Genomic DNA, 21,973 nt, shown 5'->3' with positions numbered 1-21,973 from the left:
GTCTTTTATGTGTATATTACATTCACTAAAACAACCCAGGAAAACATTTTTAGCCGTTCATGTAGGGTTTTAAATTGTCTTCACAATGCTCTTATTTTCTATTTCCATCAAAAGATTCTGCTATGAATGACAATATTTGTGAGCTCATTCACTTCTAAAATATCAAATTGTTAGTTTAACCAGTCCCCTCCAGTTTTCTTTCTCCCTCTGCCCACTATCAAGATCTAAAGATTTTCACCTACTCTTCTCCCCCCCAAAAATGAAAACAATCGCTACTGCTCCCCTGTCAAACTCCCCAAACACAACCCACCCCAGAATAGGAAAGACGGGAGGCAAAGCTATACAAGTTGCAACGCGCGACAGGGAGCACAGAATTGGGAGCAAAGCCCAGAGACAGAGAATCAGTCTCCACGTCCGGGACGATCTGGGCTCTTTGCCAAAAGAGAACGTCCCCAAAGCCCCGGGAACTGCCTGGTGCTAGGAAACCAGAGAGAGAGAGAGAGTGACAGGCAGAGAAAGAGGCCCGACCCTCTGGGACTGCCTGAAAACACGCAAGGAATGCAAAAGAAACGTCAGGAATCCGGGACCGGCTGCGGCCGGCCAGAGCGACCAACCAGGTTAAAACCCAGCTCCAAAGGCAGGCGCGCCGCTGAGACCTTTGGGTAGGGAACGGCGCTGGGGACTGACTGAGAGAGGGATACGGATTCCTGGGAAGGCAGAGACCAACTCTCTTCCAAAGATTGGATTCGATGGCCCACCGTCCGGACTCCACCGCCAGAATCCCGCAGCGAGCCTGCGGGGCGGGCCTAGGGGCGGGGCCGAATCTCCTTCCCCGCCTCTAACGGCAAGCCGACTGCGTCCTCAGTACGCCTGCGTAGGGTGAGGCCGGACTCTATTTGGCTAGTAGGCGAGCAGCGGCAGTGGCGTTCTCTACCCGGCATGCTGCGCGGGAGCGGCGGCCCTACGTCTCTCTCCTTCCCAACCCTGCCCCCCTTCCCCCTCCCGCCGCGGCCCCCCCTTCCCCTAAAGTGAGTGAGTGAAACTGGCAGATGGAGGAGGGACTGTAATGGCGGCGGCCGGCAGCTCCCTGCTCTGACCTACGGCAGGCATTCAGCAACAACCCCCTCCCCGCCCCTCTCCCAGCCGGCCTCCGCCCCGCCGCCAGCGCGGGGCCACCCTCCCCGGCCCTTCCCCCAGCGGTCGGCGTCTCGCCCTGCTCCCCGGCCGGGGCCCCACACACAATGGACGAGCTCGCCGGAGGTGGTGGTGGCGGCCCCGGGATGGCGGCCCCTGCACGGCAGCAGCAGGGACCTGGGGGGAACATGAGCCTTTCGCCCGGGGGGAATGGAGCGGCGGGCGGTGGGGGTGCTCCGGCCGCCGAGGGAGCGGGTCCCGCGGCAGGCCCAGAGCTGTCCCGGCCGCAGCAGTACACTATCCCAGGGATCCTGCACTACATCCAGCACGAGTGGGCTCGGTTCGAGATGGAGCGGGCGCACTGGGAGGTGGAGCGGGCCGAACTGCAGGTACCTCGCTGGGGTCGGTGTGCGGGACGGCTGCGGCGGCGGGGTTCCCGACCGGGGGGTGGGGGGGTGGGGCCGGGACTCCCCTCAGTTGGAGCTCGAGGCCTTGGGAGGCCGAGAGAAACCTACCTGTGCGGCTCGAGGGGGCGATGGTCCTGGCGACGGCTCTTCCTCTAGCCCCCCTCCCCCCTTCCCGCAGAAGCTTGTTACCCAGCTCTCACTAGCTGCGCGGTGCGGGCTTCCTTCGGGCAGCCATTTTGGCTTTTAGTATGGCGTCTGCGGGGGCTCCTCCGGAGGCGGCCTGCGCGGGTCTCCGGGGCTTGGGGCCGAGTTCCTCTCTGTGGGAGAGAGTCCGGCGAGGGGCTGTTGGGCACTGAGTTTGCTCTTGTTTGTGCCTCTTGAGATGGAGAACCGGAGGAGAGGGATTGGGACGGGCATTTTACCACCTTTACCCGGATCACCCTCCTTTTCCGATTTGGCATGTCTGCCCCCCTCCCCCGGAGTTGATAACCCTTACTCCTTGACAGCCACGCTTCTTTGCAGGGCTGCTACCGAGCACAATGGCTTGCGGCTGACCTGTGAAGTTTTCATTTCCTACCGCCAACTTTAAGTACCTTCTTACCTGGGATGCTGCCTTATTCACTTAGATTCCTTTGAGTTCTTAGTGATTGACTCATCAACGCTTCTCTGTACTGAATTTTTCTTTTTAGAATACCCTTCGCCGTTCTCCATCCCCTTCTTTACACATAAAAAGCCAAACCAGAATATCTGTGCCGTCTTTATGAAGATTTAATATTAACTTGGAGTAAAGCGTACTTGTCTCACGTTACCAACTCACGCAGGGGAAGCAAAGTTAAATATCCTCAGGATCCTTCATAATTGAGCCGGACTCAGTCTTAAGGTGAAACTTTGCTAGGTCGGTTTACCTAACTTTTGGAAGATTGTTGGTGTTTTAAGGACTTATGTCTTGTATTTCAGAAGGACTACATCTTTTTAAAAGTATTGTTCAACTGTTTTGGGTGTTTGTGTTTATTTTAAAATCACTTTCTAAGGCAAATTTTGGCTTAGAAGAAAAAAGGCATGCATCTAAATAGTGTTGCACCTGTTCTTCAGACTGGTATATATTTAGAATGTAAGTAGTATTGTTCGCTGACATACATGTCATATATGCCTGGGGTGAATGGTTAGGGAAATGCAGTGTTGAAAGAAGGAAGATTGGATTAGCTTAAAAAGGGTGTCCTCAAACAAATATGTATATCGTCAGTTTGATTTTGAACCAGTCGACTTTTATTTGTCTTTACAAAGTTGGGAAAGTTAAACTTTTGAAAAGTAAGAAACATATATTTTGACACTTTACCAAGTCTTGAGAAAGTTAATTATAAATTAACACCTGTTAGTCAATTCATTGTTTTAGTGCTTTGATATACTATTGGGCTCTTAAAAATATAACATTTAAAAAGCTAAAGTCAAAATTGTTTTTTTGTGTGTGTAGTCTGCTTTAAAATATCTGGGATGTATAGAGTTCTATTGATGTACAACTTTTACTACACCATGTGCAAACTTAATATTCGGTGTGAGGCATTTATTTTTAAAAATTGCATTTATTAATGCATTGAGGCTTGGGCTCACTAAATAATATTTCACCAGTCCCTGATACAGTGTTTATAACCTTTGTACTGTTATAGAAAAGCTTGAATTTAAACACTTTTCAAGTTAGCAATTGCATTAGTCATTCATAAGTTTCACTGGTGTAAGTAGCTGAAAAATGTCTTGTGTCTAAATTAGTAAAAAATCTATACAACAGTGAGGTCTATCTATATTGTCTACCCTAGCCCTTGCTTTCCCTTCTAATTCTCTTCTTGACCGAAGTCTTTTAAGGAAGATTCATTTTGCTTGCTTGCTTTCAGTTTATCTACAGTTGGCATATTAGTTCTGATATAGCCATTCTAAACTTTTTTTGTTTGCTGTTTTTTGAAGAAGTTCTGCAGTGTTTCTAGACTCTTAATTTTTTTCCAGGAATTTTTATTATTTCACACTGATTCTTTTGGAATAAAATGTTCATGATTGTGTATTTTTGCTCTGTATATTTCTCTAAAATGTTTTATTGGGCTACTTAGTTATTAGGATTTCAGGTTTGCTTCTGGAATGCTGAATTTGCTTTACACGTCTTCAGTCTTTAGTAAGAATGCTTGTGAGATGCACATTTTAAAATGTATGTGTTGAATAAAAAATTTATTGGGAAAGTTTAAGTGAAGCGTGAATGGATTTAAATTGTAAACTTAAACTTAATTTTAAGAAAGATAACAGAAATAAGAGAAGTTGCATATCGTTATGGTATACATCCTTGGGTACACTGTTCATCTATACATTATTTAAAGTATTCAGTATTAAAACTATTCAATAATGAATACAACGAGGCTAAGGTATACCTCATTTTGATATAAAATTTCAGTGTGGAATTAAATTTCCTGGCTTTGGAAAGGATTTTAAACTGGAAGTTTGCATTATGGTTCTCTTCCCTGTAAAAGGAATTTTGGGTAAAGGTCTTTCTTAGAAGATTGGAACTAAACCAAAGGATGTCTTAACTCTCTTTCATCTTTGTGATGGTTCCTTACCTGGGATTTAGGTAAAGCTTTGTTAATAAGGCTCTAGGACAGTGATTTCTAGAAGAGAGTGCTAGTGGTAATCACTTGTAAAACTATAAAAAGTATGCAGGCCTTTGTCTCATCCTCCAGAGATTTGGATTGATTTGGTCTAGGACTTGGGAAAAAATGGACTGGACTGCTTGTGAGATTTTGGCAGTCACATTAAATAGAAATTATAACTGCCATTTCATCAGCACTACAACCTTATGAGGTAGGTATCATTTCTATTTTACAGATGAGGAAACACAAACAGTTTAAATAACTTTGCCAGCTATAAAGTATTGCAGCTGAGATTTGAACCCAGGTTTATCTGAATCCAAAGGCTTTGTTTGGTCTTATTACCACTCTTGAAACCATTGTGTTGTATTGTTTTTTCGGTATTTTTTGTAGAAATGGAATCTGACTTGTAATTCATTATGTAGCATACACCACTTCAGTACATTTCAAAAAAGTTTTATTGAGCCCCCATGGCATGCCAGGTCTAGTTTATATATATTGCAAATATGTCCTTATATTTTTTTCTGTAGTTAGTGTGTAATAAATGCACTTATGGCATATACAAAATGCTTGTGTGCCAACTATAAAAATATGGCATAGGTAATACATAGAAAATGTAGTCCTGGAGTTAGTATTCTAAAACTACTAATTCTCCAGCAACTGTAAACTTTTTTTTTTTTTTTTTTGCGGTACGCGGGCCTCTCCCTGCTGTGGCCTCTCCTGTTGCAGAGCACAGGCTCTGGACAAGCAGGCTCAGTGGCCATGGCTCACGGGCCTAGCCACTCTGCGGCATGTGGGATCTTCCCTGACCGGGGCACGAACCCGTGTCCCCTGCATTGGCAGGTGGACTCTCAACCACTGCGCCACCAGGAAAGCCCAAGTGTAAACTTTTAATTAGTGTTTGTGTTTGCATACTCTGGCATACAGATTTGTCATAACGTGACAGATATTGCCATCTAAAGATCTTAAGTTAATAGGAGATGTTTCTCTCAGACATAACTTGATTTCTTCATTTTTAATGGGGGGAGGTAATTGTTTCCCTTTTAATCTGTTATTGCCAGGGTTTTCTTAGGGTAGTCTAGAATAATGATTTGCAAATCCGTGTTCCTTTTCTATTACAAGATTTTTATAAATCTACTATGAAATTATAAAAAATAAGAACAGTATAGAGATTTTTCATAAAGGTGTTCCTTTTATTCCGAGAGTTTTAGCCTTCATAAAGACTTGCTGTTATGCAGTTTTCCTTTTTCAAATGGTGGTGGCAGTAGAGTAAAAAAAATTTTATTTGATAGAATTGAGTCCACAATCTTATGTCATATTCTCCCTGTTTCTTTTTTGAAGTCCTTGGAAACAGAAAGTCTAGGGACCCCTAATCTAGATTTCTTTTCTCCATTTACCCCTTGATCCTGCTGTATAGTCTTTTTTTGCTCTCTCTCCTTATACCTATCTAAACACTTTGTAGAACACTTCTTTCTGTTGGTGATTGACCTTCAAATTGCCAAATCTTGAGGCCTTCTTACAGATTATATGCACTTAACCAACACTTTTTGCTTTTGAGAGTTTCTTCCTCAAAATCCTTTTTTTTGGCCTATATTCTGTAATTTCTTATTTTCCCTTTGGTCCACTTATCACTTTTCATATATTTCCTCTCCTTTGGTCTCAGTTATCGTTACTTGGGGTTCTGGTTCTTTTTGTTTTCACTGTAAATTTCGAAATATACTGTGTTTTTTGTTTTTGTTTTTTGCTGTTATTCCGATGCTTCAGTATTTAGTCCTTTAATCCTAAAAAAACCCAATGAGGTGAGCACAATTGGTTTCTTTGGTTGGTGGTGGGTTTTTTTTGTTTGTTTGTTTTGTTTTCTGACACTAGAGTATTGGGGCCCAGAGGTTAAGTAATCTGCCTAAGATCTAAGATCCTATAACTAGGAGTAGCAGAGCTGGGATTTAAACCTAGGCAGACTGACTCTAGAGACCATGTTCTTAGTCACTACTGTATTTTTGACTTTCAGATGTCTCAGACGTATTTCTAACTTCCTGTTTAAATTTTCTACTTCGAATTCAATATATCCATTATTCAGTTCATCTCAAATGCCTGCCTCTTTCCCCCACAAAAGGCACTTAACTTGTTTATTCTCCTTTATTCCCTGTTATTGTTTTTTTTAAAATAAATTTATTTTATTTATTTATTTTTGGCTGTGTTGGGTCTTCGTTGCTGCGTGCAGGCTTTCTCTAGTTGAGGCGAGCAGGGGCTACTCTTTGATGCAGTGCGCAGCCTTCTCACTGCAGTGGCTTCTCTTGTGGTGGAGCACAGGCTCAGGTGTGCAGGCTTCAGTAGTTGTGGCACGCGGGCTCAGCAGTTGTGGTTTGTGGGCTCTAGAGCACAGGTTCAGTAGTTGTGGCCCACAGGCTTAGCTGCTCCGCAGCACGTGGGATCTTCCCAGACCAGGGCTTTAACCCATGTCCCCTACGTTGGCAGGCGGATTCTTAACCACTGTGCTACCAGCGAAGTCCCCCTGTTATTGTTAATGTTTATCATCATCCTTCCCATTGGCAGATGCTAAAGAGATCAATGGGTCCTTCTAAAAATGTTGAGTCTTTGGGTCTTATTGATTCTAGTATGATTATTCAGTGAATATATTTCAGTGTTATTTTGTGCTACATACTGGGTATATAATGATATGTGAAGCAAGGACCTTACTGTTGGTGCAGTACTTGAGAAATAATAAAATGTGATAAATCAGAAATTAACAGGATGCTGAGAAAATAAATGGTGGTGGAAAACCTGTGTAGATAGTGAGCTTTCAGGTAAATAGCTAAGCAATTATTGAGCAGTTCCTATATGCCAAGAATTATTTTAAGTTGTTAATACATATCTTAACGCATTTAATTTTTGTGAAACCCTTAGGAGGATAAGTATACTTTGAGATCTGAAGTGTGACTACCTAACCATAGGTTTTTCAGTGGAAAGGAACAGCATTAAAATAAGTTCTAAAGCAGGAAAGAACTTTGTTGGAAGTGTGAGCTGGACTTTAGTGATTCAGTGGGCTATCTAATATAGATAGCCTCAGTATCCTAAAATATATTTTAATTCCGTGATTATTAATTTTTTGGAAATATAGTCTTCTTTGCATAAAAACTTTGGAGCCTTTTCTAGTTAAAAAACAATTTTTTGGCTTCGAATATACTTGAAGCCTAACCACTGTCCTAAGGAAGTAACACTGATTTAATCTGTGCTTTAAATTTCTTTTCTACAACTGTTTTAGTTCAGCGTGTTCCTCCTGCCTGATTTCTCTGGAGGAATCTTAACGGTTTCCCTCCATACATGCTCCTCTCTTAAGAGTTTATCCTTCATATTGTAAAGGATGTATTATATGATTGTATTACATATACCCTTTAATTTTTATTATGGAGAGTTTTAAACATATTAAAGAATAATATAGCGATCTGTGACCTCCCATAAACTTGTCACTCATCACTCAGTAACAACTCATGACCAATCTTATTTTACTTATACTTCTGTCCACTCCTTCCCTGTCCCAAATTATTTTGAAGCTAATCCCAGAAACATACAATTTCATCCATGAATATTTCAGTATATATCTAAAAGATAAGGACTTTCAAAAGACAACAGTTGTAGTTGCATACCAAATTAAGAAAATGAATAATTCCTTAATTTATTGATATTATCAAATATACGCTGTTTGAATTTCCAGTTTTCTCAGTTATCTTTGAAGAGTTTGTTTGAATCAGGATCTAAATAACACATTGCTTTTGGAACCCCCTCCATCTTTCTTTCCTTTTCTTTGCCATTTTTTGTTGAAGAAATCAGATCTTTGGTCCTATAAAGGTTCCCAGAGTCTGTGTTTTGCTCAGTGCATCTCTGATACAGTTTATCAGATACAGTTTATCTGTTGTCCTGTTTGCTTTCCCTGTAACTTGGTTAGTCGGATACAGGGTCTTGCTACATATTGGTTTATTTTCTTTTTTGGGGTGGTAGTGGGGGACGAGACTACTTCACAGGTGGTGATGAGGTCTTCCATCAGAAGGCACAAAACAGTTCGTTGTCTTTCCTGATGTTAGCAGCTGTTGATGTTAGTGTTTAGGAACATTCATCCATTAGGGCCACCCTTAGTTTTTAAAAAACTTCAGAAATTGAGATATAATTCACGTAACATAAAATTCACCCCTGTAAAGTGTACAGTCATCCCTCAGTATCTGTGGAGTGATTGGTTCCAGGACTCCCCCACCCCGCTCTCCCCTCTATCCCTGGATCTGAAGTCCCTAATATAAAATGGTTTAGTATTTGCGTATAAACCATGCACTTTATTCCGTACACTTTAAATCTTCTCTAGATTACTTATAATACCTAATACAAAGTAAATAGTTGTAAATACAATGTAAATAGTTGCCTGCAGTTGCAAATTTAAGTTTTGGTTTTTGGAACTTCCTGGAATTTTTTTTTCCTGACTGTATTTGATGCACAGTTGGTTAAATCTATGGATGCAGAACCTTGTGGATACAGAAGGTTGACTGTACATTTCTCTGGTTTTTAGTATATTACTGTGTTGTATCGTCATCATCGCTGTCTAATTTGGAAACATTTTCATCACCTACAAATGAACCCAGTTTAACCTCTTAGTAGTTAGTCCCAATTCCCCCTTTTCCTTGGCAATCACTAATTTCTGTCTCTATGATAGAAAGAATAGTCTTTCTATCATAGAATATCAAGAATATTCTGAACATTTCATATAAACGGAATCATACAATATGTGGCTTTTTGTGAATGGCTTTTTTCACTTAAGGTGATGTTTTCAGGGTCCATCCATGTGTAGCATGTAACGGTACTTTATTCCTTACTATGGCCGAATAATATTCTGTTGTATGGATATACTACATTTTGTCCATCAGTTGGTGGATATTTGGGTGTTTCTACTTTTTGGCTATTATGAAAAATGCTGTTATTAACATTTCTGCACAAGTTTTTGTGTGAACATATGTTTTCAATTATCCTAGGTATATACGTAGGAATGGAATTGCCAGGTCATGTTCTACTTTTTCAGGAACCTGCTGAAGTGTTTTCCAAAGTGACTACACCATTTTACTTTCCCACCAGCAATACAGGAGGGTTCCAGGGCCACCGTTACTTTTTTGTCAACTTTGAAATATATTACTAAAAATTTTTTTTTACAAAATACCTTTCCTTTGATTTTTTTTTCCAAGTTGTGTTTTCTCTGTCATAGACTTTATTTTTTAGAGCAGGTTTAGGTTTATAGCAAAATTTAGCTGAAAGTACAGACAATTCCCACATAACTCCTCCCCCATCAAAACCTCCCCCAACATCAATAGCTCCACTACTGTGGTACATTTGTTACAATTAATGAACCAACACTGACCCATTATTATCAACCAAAGTCCGTGGTTTACATTAGGGTTCACTCTCTGTCTTGTATATTCTTTGGGATTTGACAAATATATAATGACAGGCATCCACCTTTATAGTAAATAATGCTTTCACGGCCCTAAATATCCCGTATGCTCCACCTGTTCCTTCCTCCCTCACCCAAACCCATGGCAGCTACTGCTCTTTTTTTTGTTGCTTTGCTTTTTTGTTTTGTTTTTGCTTTTTTGTTTGTTTTTGGCTGCGCTGCATGGCATGTGGGATCCCAGTTCCCCAACCAGGGATTGAACCCGCGCCCCCTGCAGTGGAAGCACGGAACCTCATCCACTGGACCACCAGGGAAGTCCCAACTAGTGCTCTTTTTACTGTCTTCCATAGTTCTGCTTTTTCCAAAATGTCACGTAATTGGAATCATACCGTGCATAGCTTTTTCAGACGGCTTCTTTGACTTGGTAGTGTTCATTTAAGGTTCCTCCTTAAATGTCTTTTTGTGGCTTGATTGATCTTTTTAGTGCTGAATAATATTCCATTGTACATATGTACCACAGTTTATTTGTCCGCTCACCTGTTGAAGGACATCTTCAGTGCTTCCAAGTTTTGGCAATTATGAGTAAATGTCGATGTGCAGGTTTTTGTGTGGATGTATGTTTTCAAGTAATTTAGGAGTTTGAATACTGGATTGTATGATGAGAGTATGTTTAATTTTTTTAAAAAACTGCCGAACAGTTTTCCAGAGTGGCTGTGTACCTTTTTTGCATTCCCACCAGTGGTGATTGACAGTTCTTGTTGCTCTATATTTTGTCAGCATTTGATGTCAGTGTTTTGGATTTTAGCCATTCTAATAGGTGTGTAGTGATATATCGTTTTAATTTGCTATTCCCTAATGACATAACAGTGTTGAGCACTTTATTTGCCATCTGTATGTCTTCTTTGGTGAGGTTCTGTTCAGAGCTTTTGCCCTTTTTAAAATTAAATTCTCTGTATCACCTCCCTCTTGACATTTACTTTGCTTTGGGATGGAATGGTGTTGGGTCTTGTTTCCAGTCATTTATGAGTAATTGTTGGGTAAATGGCAGTCATATTATTACTTAAAACACATATATTTACCTTAAAAAGTACTTTAATGACTTAAAGGAATGAGTAATTATAATATCAACTTGCCTTTAGCTGTCCTTCCAGTGAAGCTACCAAAGGCAATGATTAAATTTATTTTATCTGGAGATACTTGTAAAGTCTCTAACTGTAAGAGGGGGAGATCTGTGGTGGTTCCAAAACCTAGTAACCTGGGATCTTTAATAATACAGATTCCCACATTCTGTCCTTGGTCATTGTGATTCAGTAGTTTGAGGTAGGATCTGTGTTTTTAAAATGTATAGCTGGTGATTCTGATAATCAGCCAGGTTTGGGAACCTGAATGATCAAAGTCTCTTAACGATTTGGTGTCATCCAGCTCTCTATCCCCTTTCCCTTTAACATTGTCATTCCTTCTATTGATACGTTAAACTTGAGCAATATTATCACCCCTTCTCTGCACTCACGATGGCTTGCACTGTGTATGATTACATCGTTGCACTTTTTTATTTTCATTTGCTGCTTTCCAGTAAATTAAAGCTACTTGTTAACAGGAACTTGCTGGTTTTGAATATGCTGCGAATTTTTGTTGGATTCAGTTGAAACACCCTGTGGTGTTTGATTACATAGATGAAAGCATTATATGTCCATAGAAAGAACTATTAATAATAGTACCTGTTAACATTTAATGAGTGCTTTCTGTATGTTTGGAATCATTCTAATTTGTATACCATCCCTAAATCATAGATAACAAGTATTTCCATTTTAGAGAGAAGGAAACATGGGCAAGAGTTTAAATAACTTGTTCAACATAAAACAGTAAATAGGTAGTGAAGCCGCGTGCTGCCGAGTTGCTTTTGTCTGATACCTTATGCCATTTTAAGGTAATACTGGTACCTGGTGTTCATTGGGACCACCTCGGTGGTAAAGAATTGTAAACAAATGAATAGGGTCAGTGTCACAAGATTTAAAAGGCTATATATAAGTGAAGTAATTATAAATGTGTAGTGAAATTTTGGATCATGTTTAGATAGATTTTGTAAAAGAGTTTTAAAAATTCTAATTAAAACATTTTCAGACTCTTAATTTTATTTTTTGAATAGTTAATGCATGGTTCAGAATTAAATCTTGTACTTACCATGAGCCTGTCTACCCTTAGTGTCCTACATTAGTAACCACTTTTATTAGTAGTACCATATGTATCCCTCCAGTGTTTCTTTATGCAAATAGATGTAAGCAAATATGTATGTTGATTTTCTTTCCTTTCTGATACAACAGTTCGTAAACTATATACCTGTTTTTCACTTTGCTTTTTCATTTAACATTTTTTGGAGATTATTCTGAGTCTGTCAGTAGAGAACATTCTCACTTTTATAACAGCTGCATAGTAGTAGTATTCTACTTTGTATACACGCCATAGTTGATTTAATTACTCCACTATTGCTGAATGGTTGTGTTAAAGTTTCAGAAAACATTTGTAACTGTGTTCTTAAATGTGTGAGCAACCAACCAGCCTTCTGCCAAAAATAAACTCTATTATATTGCTTTTTTGTTTTGTAGGATTATAATATTAGCAGTTAACAAAGCATTATACAAATTTGTAATTTTTTTTATTTCATGGCTTGCACTCAAGTCTGAATTAGGGGTCACCAATGTTTTAGCTGTGAAAGCCATTAGTTAACCAGTTTCATTTAAGCTGTAAGTCTGTTACTGAAATCTTGAGGAACAAAGGAGTGAGAAAGACAAAACAAAGAAAAAGATGAAATAGAAAACAAGGGGAGTGGGGTGGATGGGAAGAGGAATAAAGGCAGTGATAGAGAAACAGTGGATGGGTGTGATAATATGCCACCAACAGTTGTCTCACATAATAAAACTATGTCAGAGTGGCCTAAACTAACATTTGTGTTTTTGCTTTTTCCCAGAGCTTTAAAAAGTGGACCAGGGACTTCCCCGGCAGTCCAGTGGTTAAGACTCCATGCTTCCAATGCAGGGGACGTGGGTTCGTTCCCTGGTTGGGGAGCTAAGATCCCACATGCTGCCCGGAGTGGCCAAAAAAAAAAGTGGACCAGACTTCCATAAGCTTATATTTCATAAGTGAGGGTGGGGGTGGGGTCGAGACTCTAGAAAGTATATAATTATGAATCTTTATATTTTGCAGTACGCGGGCCTCTCACTGTTGTGGCCTCTCCCGTTGCGGAGCACAGGCTCCGGGCGCGCAGACTCAGCAGCCATGGCTCACGGGCCCAGCCGCTCCGCGGCATGTGGGATCTTCCTGGACCGGGGCACAAACCCGCGTCCCCTGCATCGGCAGGTGGACTCTCAATCACTGCGCCACCAGGGAAGCCCCATTTTCTTCTTAATATTTAATGTAACTTGTAATTTTAAAAATTGTCTACCCCCCCATGCACACTTTTAAGATTGATTGTAAGCTCTTTGAGAGGAGGGACCTGTCTTTTTGTAAAAATTAATGTATACCCAGTGTGACAGTAAAGGGTCTGGCACATAATAGGTGTTTGCTAAATATTTATTAAATGAGTGAAGTTGCTGAGGATGTTCAATTAAGCTGTTAGATATGAGAAACTGAATTGTAATTTTTGTAGTACCATACGGAAAAAAGCCCACAAGATAGAAATAACACCAGTAGTAAATGACTACTCTTCCCTTATCCCCTCATTTGATATTGGAATGATACCAAACTTTCTGGTTTTTATTATAAGGTATTCAAAATACCTTAGTCCTGTCTCCCCCTTGTGGGAAATAGAGTATAAGAGAGATCACAACTGCAGTTAAAATGAATCTGTGCTTGGGATTAATGCATGGGGGTGGAGGTTACTTCTTCCCCTCAAATAGTAATGAATGATTTTTATGAAGAATATTTGATGACCAGGCAATGCTTATGATAAACTAAAAAGCAGAGTTGCATATTATGTGCTAAATCAGCTATGTTAAAAATTATATTGAACAACCCAGTACAAATGTTTTAAAATACCTTTGTGATTTTGGGGTGATGGGATTATTGGCAACCTTTCTATTTTCCCTATTAAAAAAAAAATAAAAGGCCCAGCAAACATAAAGTAGGTATTTTCTTTTACTGAAATGGATATTTCAGAAATGGAGTGTTTATTTTGTTTTTTTGTTTTATTTATGGCTGTATTGGGTCTTTGTTGCTGCGTGCGGGCTTTCTCTAGTTGAGGCAAGTGAGGGCTACTCTTCGTTGCGGTGCACGGGCTTTCTCTTCGTTGCAGTGCGCGAGCTTCTCATTGCAGCGCCTTCTCTTGTTGCAGAGCACGGGCTCTAGGCCTGCGGGCTTCAGTAGGTGTGGCTTGCGGGCTCTAGAGCGCAAGCTCAGTAGTTGTGGTGCGTGGGCTTAGTTGCTCCACGCCATGTGGGATCTTCCTGGACCGGGGCTCAAAGCCGTGTCCCCTGCATTGGCAGGCAGATTCTTTAACCACGGTGCCACCAGGGAAGCCCCTTGGAGTGTTTCTTTATGTACATATATATAAGAGAGAGGGAGACACAGATGAGCAGACACCGTTGAAAAATACTTTATCATAAAACAACAAGTTGAACTTAGTATTTTTAATGAGTTTATCTTTTCCCCATTTTCTTTTTTAATTGATTTCTTTAAAAATTTACAAATACCATGTTTTACTCATGAAGATTTTTTGATGTTTTAAATTTTTTTGCGGTTGCATTTAGTTGCTTTTATTTATTTTGTAAATTTTTACATTAGTGTGTTTTTTTAACTTTTTTAGTTTATTGCAGTGTTGGGTCTTCATTGCTACGAGTAGGCTTCTCATTGCGGTGGCTTCTCGTTGCGGAGCACGGGCTCTAGGCACACAGGCTTCAGTAGTTGTGGCACATGGGCTCAGTAGTTGTGGCACGCTGGCTTAGTTGTTCTGTGGCATGTGGGATCTTCCCAGACCAGGGCTCGAACCCATGTCCCCTGCGTTGGCAGGCAGATTCTTAACCACTGCGCCACCAGCGAAGCCCTTTACATTACTTTTAATTCTTAGTTATTGTTAAAGTAATGTATGAATATTAAGCTACAGAAATGTCAAAAATAAAGTAGTGCCTTTTTGGTAATCTTAATCTTCTAGGAATAGCACTGCATTTTGGGTGTATATCTTTTCAGAACTTTTTCTGTACAGTAGTCTCCCTTTATCTGCAGGGGATACATTCCAGACCCCCCAGTGGATGCCTGAAACCATGGATATAGTACCTTACCCTATATATGCTGTGACGGTTTATCACACCTCTTACATCTCCATACCATATTTCAGTATAGGTAATAAAGTTAGTTAAATCATTAGCTTTTATGTTATTGTGACCATGTATATAATATTTTTCTGAATCAAGTATAATAATTTATGTATAATATAATTTGTGAGTCAAAAAGTATACTGTGAATACTGTTCCTTTTCTGCACAACTTTTTGTTTTTCTTGGAGTTACTTGCCTCCATTTTTTATTTGTTTATTTTTCTATGTATCTATTGCTGTTTTTCCAAAAGGTGTTAGAAATCTGTCGGGGTTTTCAAACTCAAGCACATCACATCTGTTGTTGGTTCTGCCTCTTGTATGGAGGGATTGGAGTGGGGAGAACTTGACTTCAGAACTGTCATTCTCCTTGCTCTGATCTAGACTTGTTCTTAAGACTTGTTGCAGAGTTATTATTCTGTAACTTCTGTAGTCTTTTCAAAAAGGGAATCCCCTGCACCCCCACCCCACCCCCTTTCTTTTCCCACTGGCTCCCTTTCTGCCTCCTGCCCTGGCATATTTAGTCCTTTGTTTGGCTGAAATATGTTATCTGGTTGTTTCTTGAGAAAAGTTGCATAGGAGGTAAATTTTAGGGACTTGTATCTTTTTTTAAAAAATCTGTATTTTATTTTCACACTTGATTGGTAGTTTGGCTGGAAATAAGTTTCCATCAGCATTTCAAAGACATTTCTCTTGTCTTTGAACTTTCAATGTTGCTTTTGAAGAGTTTGATTATATAAATTTATTTATTTTTGGCTGCATTGGGTCTTCGTTGCTCTGTGTGGGCTTTCTCTAGTTGTGGCAAGCAGGGGCTACTCTTCGTTGTGTTCTCATTGCAGTGGTTTCCCTTGTTGCCGAGCATGGGCTCTAGACGCACAGACTTCAGTAGTTGTGGCACATGGGCTCTAGAGCGCAGGCTCAGTAGTTGTGGCACGTGGGCTCTAGAGCGCAGGCTCAGTAGCTGTGGCACACGGGCTTAGTTGCTCCACAGCATGTGAGATCTTCCCAGACCAGGGCTCTAACCCGTGTCCCCTGCATTGGCAGGTGGATTCTTAACTACTGCGCCACCAGGGAAGCCCGCTGTTCAGTTTCTTGATCCTTTTTTTTTTTTTTGTATGTGATTTGAATTTTTTTCTAGGTATCTTTTGTTTATACTGGTGGTGTTAAATTTTATGAAAATGCATATCGTATCAGGCATTGAGAGAATTCTTTTTCTCCGTAATCCATTATTTCTCAGTAGAGGGCATGGTGGGCATTTAGGTAGTACCATTTTTGTGTTTGACTGTATTGTGCTTATGGGGCTTTGAGCACCCTGGCTCCCAGTACTAAATGCCAGAATAACCCACTAGTTTTGGGGACAACTAAAAATGTCCCCAGACATTTCCAAACACCCCCTTGGGAGAGGCAGTACTAATCTTTTTTGAGAAGGGTTATTGTAGTCCCGAGTCCTTAGGGCACTTTTTTGTTCAGTTGATGATGGACTTACTGATTTAAAATTTTTCTTCTGTTTCCTGATTTTCTCTTTTTGGTCTGTTTTCTGAGATACTTTCTTCAACTATATTTTTCAATCCTGTTATCTTGAATTTGTAAATGTATTTTCCTACTTGAATTTTTAAAAAGAATGGTATTGTTTTTATTTAATATATATATTTGTTGTTGAAGTTTTCTTTCCCTTAATTGTCAGTTTTCTCTGAATTTCTTGTTTTTCTTTTGCTTCCCTTCTTTCTTACCTCATGCTGTCCTAACATATTGGTGACCACTGACTGCCTGTCTGTATTTAAAAGTAAAGTACTGGGGCTTACCTGCTGGCGCAGTGAGAGTCCACCTGCCGATGCAGAGGACACGGGTTCGTGCCCTGGTCCGGGAAGATCCCACATGCCGCGGAGCAGCTGGGCCCGTGAGCCATGGCTGCTGAGCCTGCGCGTCCAGAGCCTGTGCTCTGCAATGGGAGAGGCCACAACAGTGTGAGGCCCGCATACCGCAAAAAAAAGAAAAGAAAAGAAAAAAAAGTAAAGTACTGTAAGGCTAGATGGTAGCTGTGACCCTTTTTGCCGCTTTTCTTAAAACTCATTTTCATTCCATTTTTTCCAGAATGGCCTTCTTCCTAATATTAGTTTTTAAAAGTCATTGACTGGAATTTTAATCTTTAGCCTTTCCACAGGCTTGTTTTCTTAAATCTTTAACTGTTTGTAATTGGTTCTCTCAGTTATTATTCTCTGAGTTCTTGTATAGACTTCTTTCAGTCTCAAATGTCCATCATTGTCATTTTTTCAAATTATATCTATATAGAAATAATTTACTATTCTTGTGTTGCATTTTGTTTAGAGGCTACCTGCAGGATAATATTCTGTCTCTGCTGAACTTTTTGGACTCTAGTTTTCTTCAAGTCTTGTTAGTTCTTTCCAGAATTTTTTATTTCTTAGGTCTTCCATTTGTGGTCACTTTCTCCCTAGATTCTTATTTCCAGTTTACCAGCCTTACATAAATTTTAGCTCCTTGACTTTTCTTCAGTTATTCCTGTAGCCATACTGTATCTTTCTGGTTTGTAGTGTCCTTTAGTTCTGTGCTGTTGTTTTCACTGTTTCTGGTGTCCTTAAATACTAGTTTTTGTAAACCAGGTTCAGTTTTTTTTTTAAGTCCCCTTCTCTAAGCCAATGGTATGTCAGACCTTTAGCTTCTGTTGTGCTGTCTGGTATAAACAAATACATGGCATCTGGTATAAATTTCTTTTTATTTAAATTCAGTCTCTAAAGAAAAAAGTTGTTTTTTTTTCTTTTAAAAGTAACAGTATGTCATTTATACTGCCCTTTAATACATATTAAAATAACTGACTTTACCCCCCAGTTTTTTTTTTTTTAATTTATTTGGTTGTGCCACGTCTTAGTTGTGGCTCACCGGCTCCTTGGTTGTGGCATGCGAACTCTTAGTTGTGGCATGCATTTGGGATCTAGTTCCCTGACCAGGGATTGAACCCGGGCCCCCTGCATTGGGAGCTCAGAGACTTAAACATTGTGCCACCAGGGAAGTCCCTTCCCCCCCCCACCCCAGTTTTTTATTGTGGTAAAATGCACAACAAAATTTACCATCTTAATTTTTTTTTTTTTAATTGTGGTATGCGGGCCTCTCACTGTTGTGGCCTCTCCCATTGCAGAGCACAAGCTCCGGACGCGCAGGCTCAGCGGCAATGGCTCACGGGCCCAGCCGCTCTGCGGCATGTGGGATCTTCCCAGACCGGGGCATGAACCTGTGTCCCCTGCATCGGCAGGTGGACTCTCAACCACTGCACCACCAGGGAAGCCCCATCTTAATTAATTTTAAGTATACACTTTAGTGGTATTAAGTACATTCATATTGTGCAACCATCACCACAGTCCATCTCCAAAACTCTTTTCATGCTATAAAACTGAAATTCTATACATATTAAACAATAACTATCCCCTGTCCCATTAGTCCCTGGTAAGCATCGTTCTACTTTGTGTCTCTGTGAATTTGATTACTCTGGGTACCTCATGTAAGTGAAATAATTCAGTATTTGTCTTTTTGCGACTGGTTTATTTTATTTGCCATTATGTCCTCAAAGTTCATCCATGTTTCAGCGTGTGTCAAAATTTCCTCCCTTTTTAAGGGTGAATAATATTCCATTATATGCATTACCACAGTTTGCTTACCCGTTTGTCAGCTGATGGACAGTTGGGTTGCTTCCACTTTTTAGCTATTGTGAATAATCCTGCTAAAACATGGGTGTACAGATACCTCTTCAAGACTCTGTTTTCACTTCTATTGATATAACTGATTTTTACTTGTTAATAGAATTGATATATCCAGGGGCCAAGGACGGTGCAGCTGCAGCCGAAGCACTGGTGGAGGAGAGCAGAGCATGGCCGCGAGCAAAGGAGGGAGGGAGGGAGGGAAGGAAGGAAGAGAGGGAGGCGGGCAGGCAGGCGGGCGCGGGGGTCGGGGACTGAGGCAGTAGAGGGAGGCGAGAGCCGGGCAGCCGCTTTGCGCTGTGTTTGCTGCGCGGGCTTTTGTGGGGGCAGCCGTGGTGTAGGCCTCCTCGGCCGAGGAGAAGCAGTACCGGCGGTGTAGGTGCTGGCGCCTGGGGGCGGGGGGCTGGGGAGGCGAGAAGGGGGGTCGCTTCGGTGGTTCTCTTGCTCTCGCGCTCTCCTTGCCTTTCTCTGGCTCGGTGGGCTCCTCCCGGCATCTCCCTTGCCTCCTGGGCCCCTATCCCCGCCCCCTGCGGTATGTCTTGATTGCGAGCAGCAGGTTTCCCGGGGCTCCTCAGGATGATGCCGTCCAAGTTTCAGCTGCTGATGATGGTGGCCTTCGCAGTGGCAATGCTTTTCTTGGAGAACCAGATCCAGAAACTGGAGGAGTCCCAGTTGAAGCTAGAAAGGGCTATTGCAAGACATGAAGTTCGAGAGATTGAGCAGCAACATGCGATGGATAGCCCCTAGCAAGATGCAGCTTTAGATGAAGAAGAGGACATGGTGGTCATTTATAACAGAGTCCCCAAAACTGCAAGCACCTCTTTTACCAATATTGCTTATGATCTATGTGTAAAGAATAAATACCATGTTCTTCACATCAACACTACCAACAATAATCCAGTAATGTCACTGCAAGATCAGGTGTGCTTTGTAAAGAATATAACTTCCTGGAAAGAGATGAAACCAGGGTTTTATCATAGGCACCTTTCTGTTTTGGATTTTGCAAAATTTGGTGTGAAGAAGAAGCCAATTTACATTAATGTCATACGGGATCCTATTGAGAGGCTAGTTTCTTACTCTTTCTGAGATTTGGAGACGGTTATAGACTGGGGTTAAGAAGACAAAAACAAGGGGACAAAAAGACCTTTGATGAATGTGTAGCTGAGGGGAGCTCAGACTGTGCTCCAGAGAAGCTCTGGCTTCAAATCCCATTCTTCTGTGACCACAACTCAGAATTTTGGAATGTAGGAAGCAGGTGGGCTATGGATCAAGCCAAATATAACCTAGTTAATGAATAGTTTCTGGTGGGAGTTACTGAAGAGCTTGAAGATTTTATCACGTTATTGGAGGCAGCTTCGCCCTGGTTCTTCAGGGGTGCTACAGAACGCTATCATACAGGAAAGAAATCTCACCTTAGGAAAACCACAGAGAAGAAACTCCCTACTAAACAAACCATTGCAAAACTACAGCAGTCTGACATTTGGAAAATGGAGAAAGAGTTCTATGAGTTGGCACTAAAGCAGTTCCAATTTATCAGAGCCCATGCTGTACAAAAAAAAGATGGAGACCTCTGCATCCTTGCACAGAACTTTTTCTATGAAAAGATTTACCCTAAATCGAACTGAGTACAAGGTGTGGCAGTTAGATTCTTGAACTACAACTTTGACTGTCTTCACCTTAGTTCTCAGCTCCACAACTTGGATTGCTGATGGGTGTATAAGACAGTTTGTATTAAACCGAGTTAGAATACAGACAGTGATGTCAAGGAAGTAGATTCTGGCTGATATGTCAGTGGTCTAGGAAGTTTTAAGTTTCAGCCTTTTTTTTTTTTTCCTGGTTAAATTTTGGTGGGAGTTACAACCTCCTGTTTGGACACAACCTACACATCACCTAAAATAAACACATAGCAGGTCTAATTGAAGGCTAAATACTGAAATACAGTTTCAGAAAAAGTTCTGATACTGTTTTTGATAAAGCGTTTTTTTCAACTAACCATGAATGAAGATGAATCCATTTGCTACTTCCACCTTCATCTGGAGGTTTGCATTATACACCACAACTGGATAGTGTTACTAACTGTTTGGCAGTGTGTACTTTGTTTTTGTGAATCACGTCCCATGAAATTTATTGAAATGTTTGATCAAGTTTGCTAAGAATGTTTCTGCTGTAGTTGGAACTGCCCTTATTTATGTAGGTCATTTTAATTTTCTTTAAAAAATGATTATTAGTGTTAAAAATCAATTTAACCCATTATTAATACTGTAAAAAGAATCGAAGCAGTATTTCTCATTCCTGTCTCTCCAATATCTAAGATTGGGGAAACACGTCAAAGAATGTTGACATTGCCTGAAGTTTTGGTTAAGGCTTCCACACATGAATATCAGAAAAATAAGTTTAGTATTTGTTTCTCAATCCATTATTTGTAAAGGTATAAACTGAGGTATTGGTGAGTCCATATTATAACTTGGTTAGTGAGCTGTGGTATGGGTAGGATTTTCCTACTTCTTCTGTACTTTGTAGACTGTTTTAACTAAGGTGCTTTATAATGTATTTTAAAGCATTGTATTTACAAAAAAAAAGGAAAATGCTGTAAATATTGCATATTTTATGTATTTGGACCAAAAGGTTATAAGTAATTAGACAAAAGTGGTTTTGCACCAGTTTTATTATGTCAGGTAAAACCATCAGACCTACTGTTCTCGTATTTCTCATTTAACTTTACTGTTAAGGTATCACTGAAATGAACTTCAATAACCTTTCAATTTTGATATGCAGTACATTATTCATATTTGGGGGCAGTAGTTATAGTGGAAAGAGTACTGGATGAGGAGTCAGAAAACTTGATTTCTTGTCCTGGCTCTGCCACTTATCAGCTGTGTGATCTCGGGCGAGTCACTTAACCTCTCTCAGCCTCAGTTTCCTCATCCTGATATGAGGATGATAATACCTGCTGTACCTACCTCACAGGGGTGTTGTGAGGATTAAATGAGATGGCATGTGAAAGCACTTTGAAAACTAATGTGCTATATAAATGTAAGGTATCATGGAAACATCTTTAACATATAGTTTCATACCATTCGTTTTTTTAACAAAGAAAAGGTCCACTTAAAAGCTGGTTGAAAAAGTTAATCTGTTTGGCCTCTCACTGTTGTGGCCTCTCCCGTTGCGGAGCGCAGGCTCAGCATTGGCCATGGCTCACGAGCCCAGCCGGTCCGTGGCATGTGGGATCTTCCCAGACCAGGGCATGAACCCGTGTCCCCTGCATTGGCAGGCGGACTCTCAACCACTGCGCCACCAGGGAAGCCCTGAAAAAAGTTAATCTTGATATAAATTTGTGTTTAATAAATATCTTCTCAGCGGAAAAAAAATTGATATATT

General features: G+C 40.6%; 2 protein-coding genes and 1 pseudogene across 10 annotated transcripts in view; 2 read left to right on the top strand and 1 right to left on the bottom strand.

Annotated features, from left to right (window-relative positions):
* The window catches only part of AP4S1 (adaptor related protein complex 4 subunit sigma 1), a 59,732-nt gene extending 57,738 nt beyond the window's left edge, over positions 1 to 1,994 (bottom strand). For all 6 annotated transcript variants that reach the window (XM_070044956.1, XM_030854744.3, XM_060294712.2 and 3 more), the window contains exon 1: positions 1,650 to 1,994. The gene's annotated coding sequence lies outside the window, so the exon portion shown is untranslated. The remainder of the gene's footprint in view (positions 1 to 1,649) is intronic.
* Positions 998 to 21,973, top strand: part of STRN3 (striatin 3) — a 113,813-nt gene continuing 92,837 nt past the window's right edge. Inside the window, exon 1 of one of the 4 annotated variants that reach the window (XM_030854734.3) lies at positions 998 to 1,523. In XM_030854734.3, the coding sequence (XP_030710594.1) occupies positions 1,242 to 1,523 (282 nt within the window). In that variant the 5' untranslated portion in view covers positions 998 to 1,241. The remainder of the gene's footprint in view (positions 1,524 to 21,973) is intronic. The other 3 variants (XM_030854733.3, XM_030854736.3, XM_030854737.2) reach the window with 3 other exon arrangements.
* On the top strand, positions 14,840 to 20,220 carry LOC132596812 (heparan sulfate 2-O-sulfotransferase 1 pseudogene; annotated as a pseudogene).

The sequence above is a fragment of the Globicephala melas genome, chromosome 2, assembly GCF_963455315.2.
Source record: "Globicephala melas chromosome 2, mGloMel1.2, whole genome shotgun sequence".
Lineage (NCBI taxonomy): Eukaryota > Metazoa > Chordata > Mammalia > Artiodactyla > Delphinidae > Globicephala > Globicephala melas.
The sequence above is the reverse complement of the archived record's forward strand: the minus strand, read 5'-3'. Positions and strand labels throughout refer to the sequence as shown.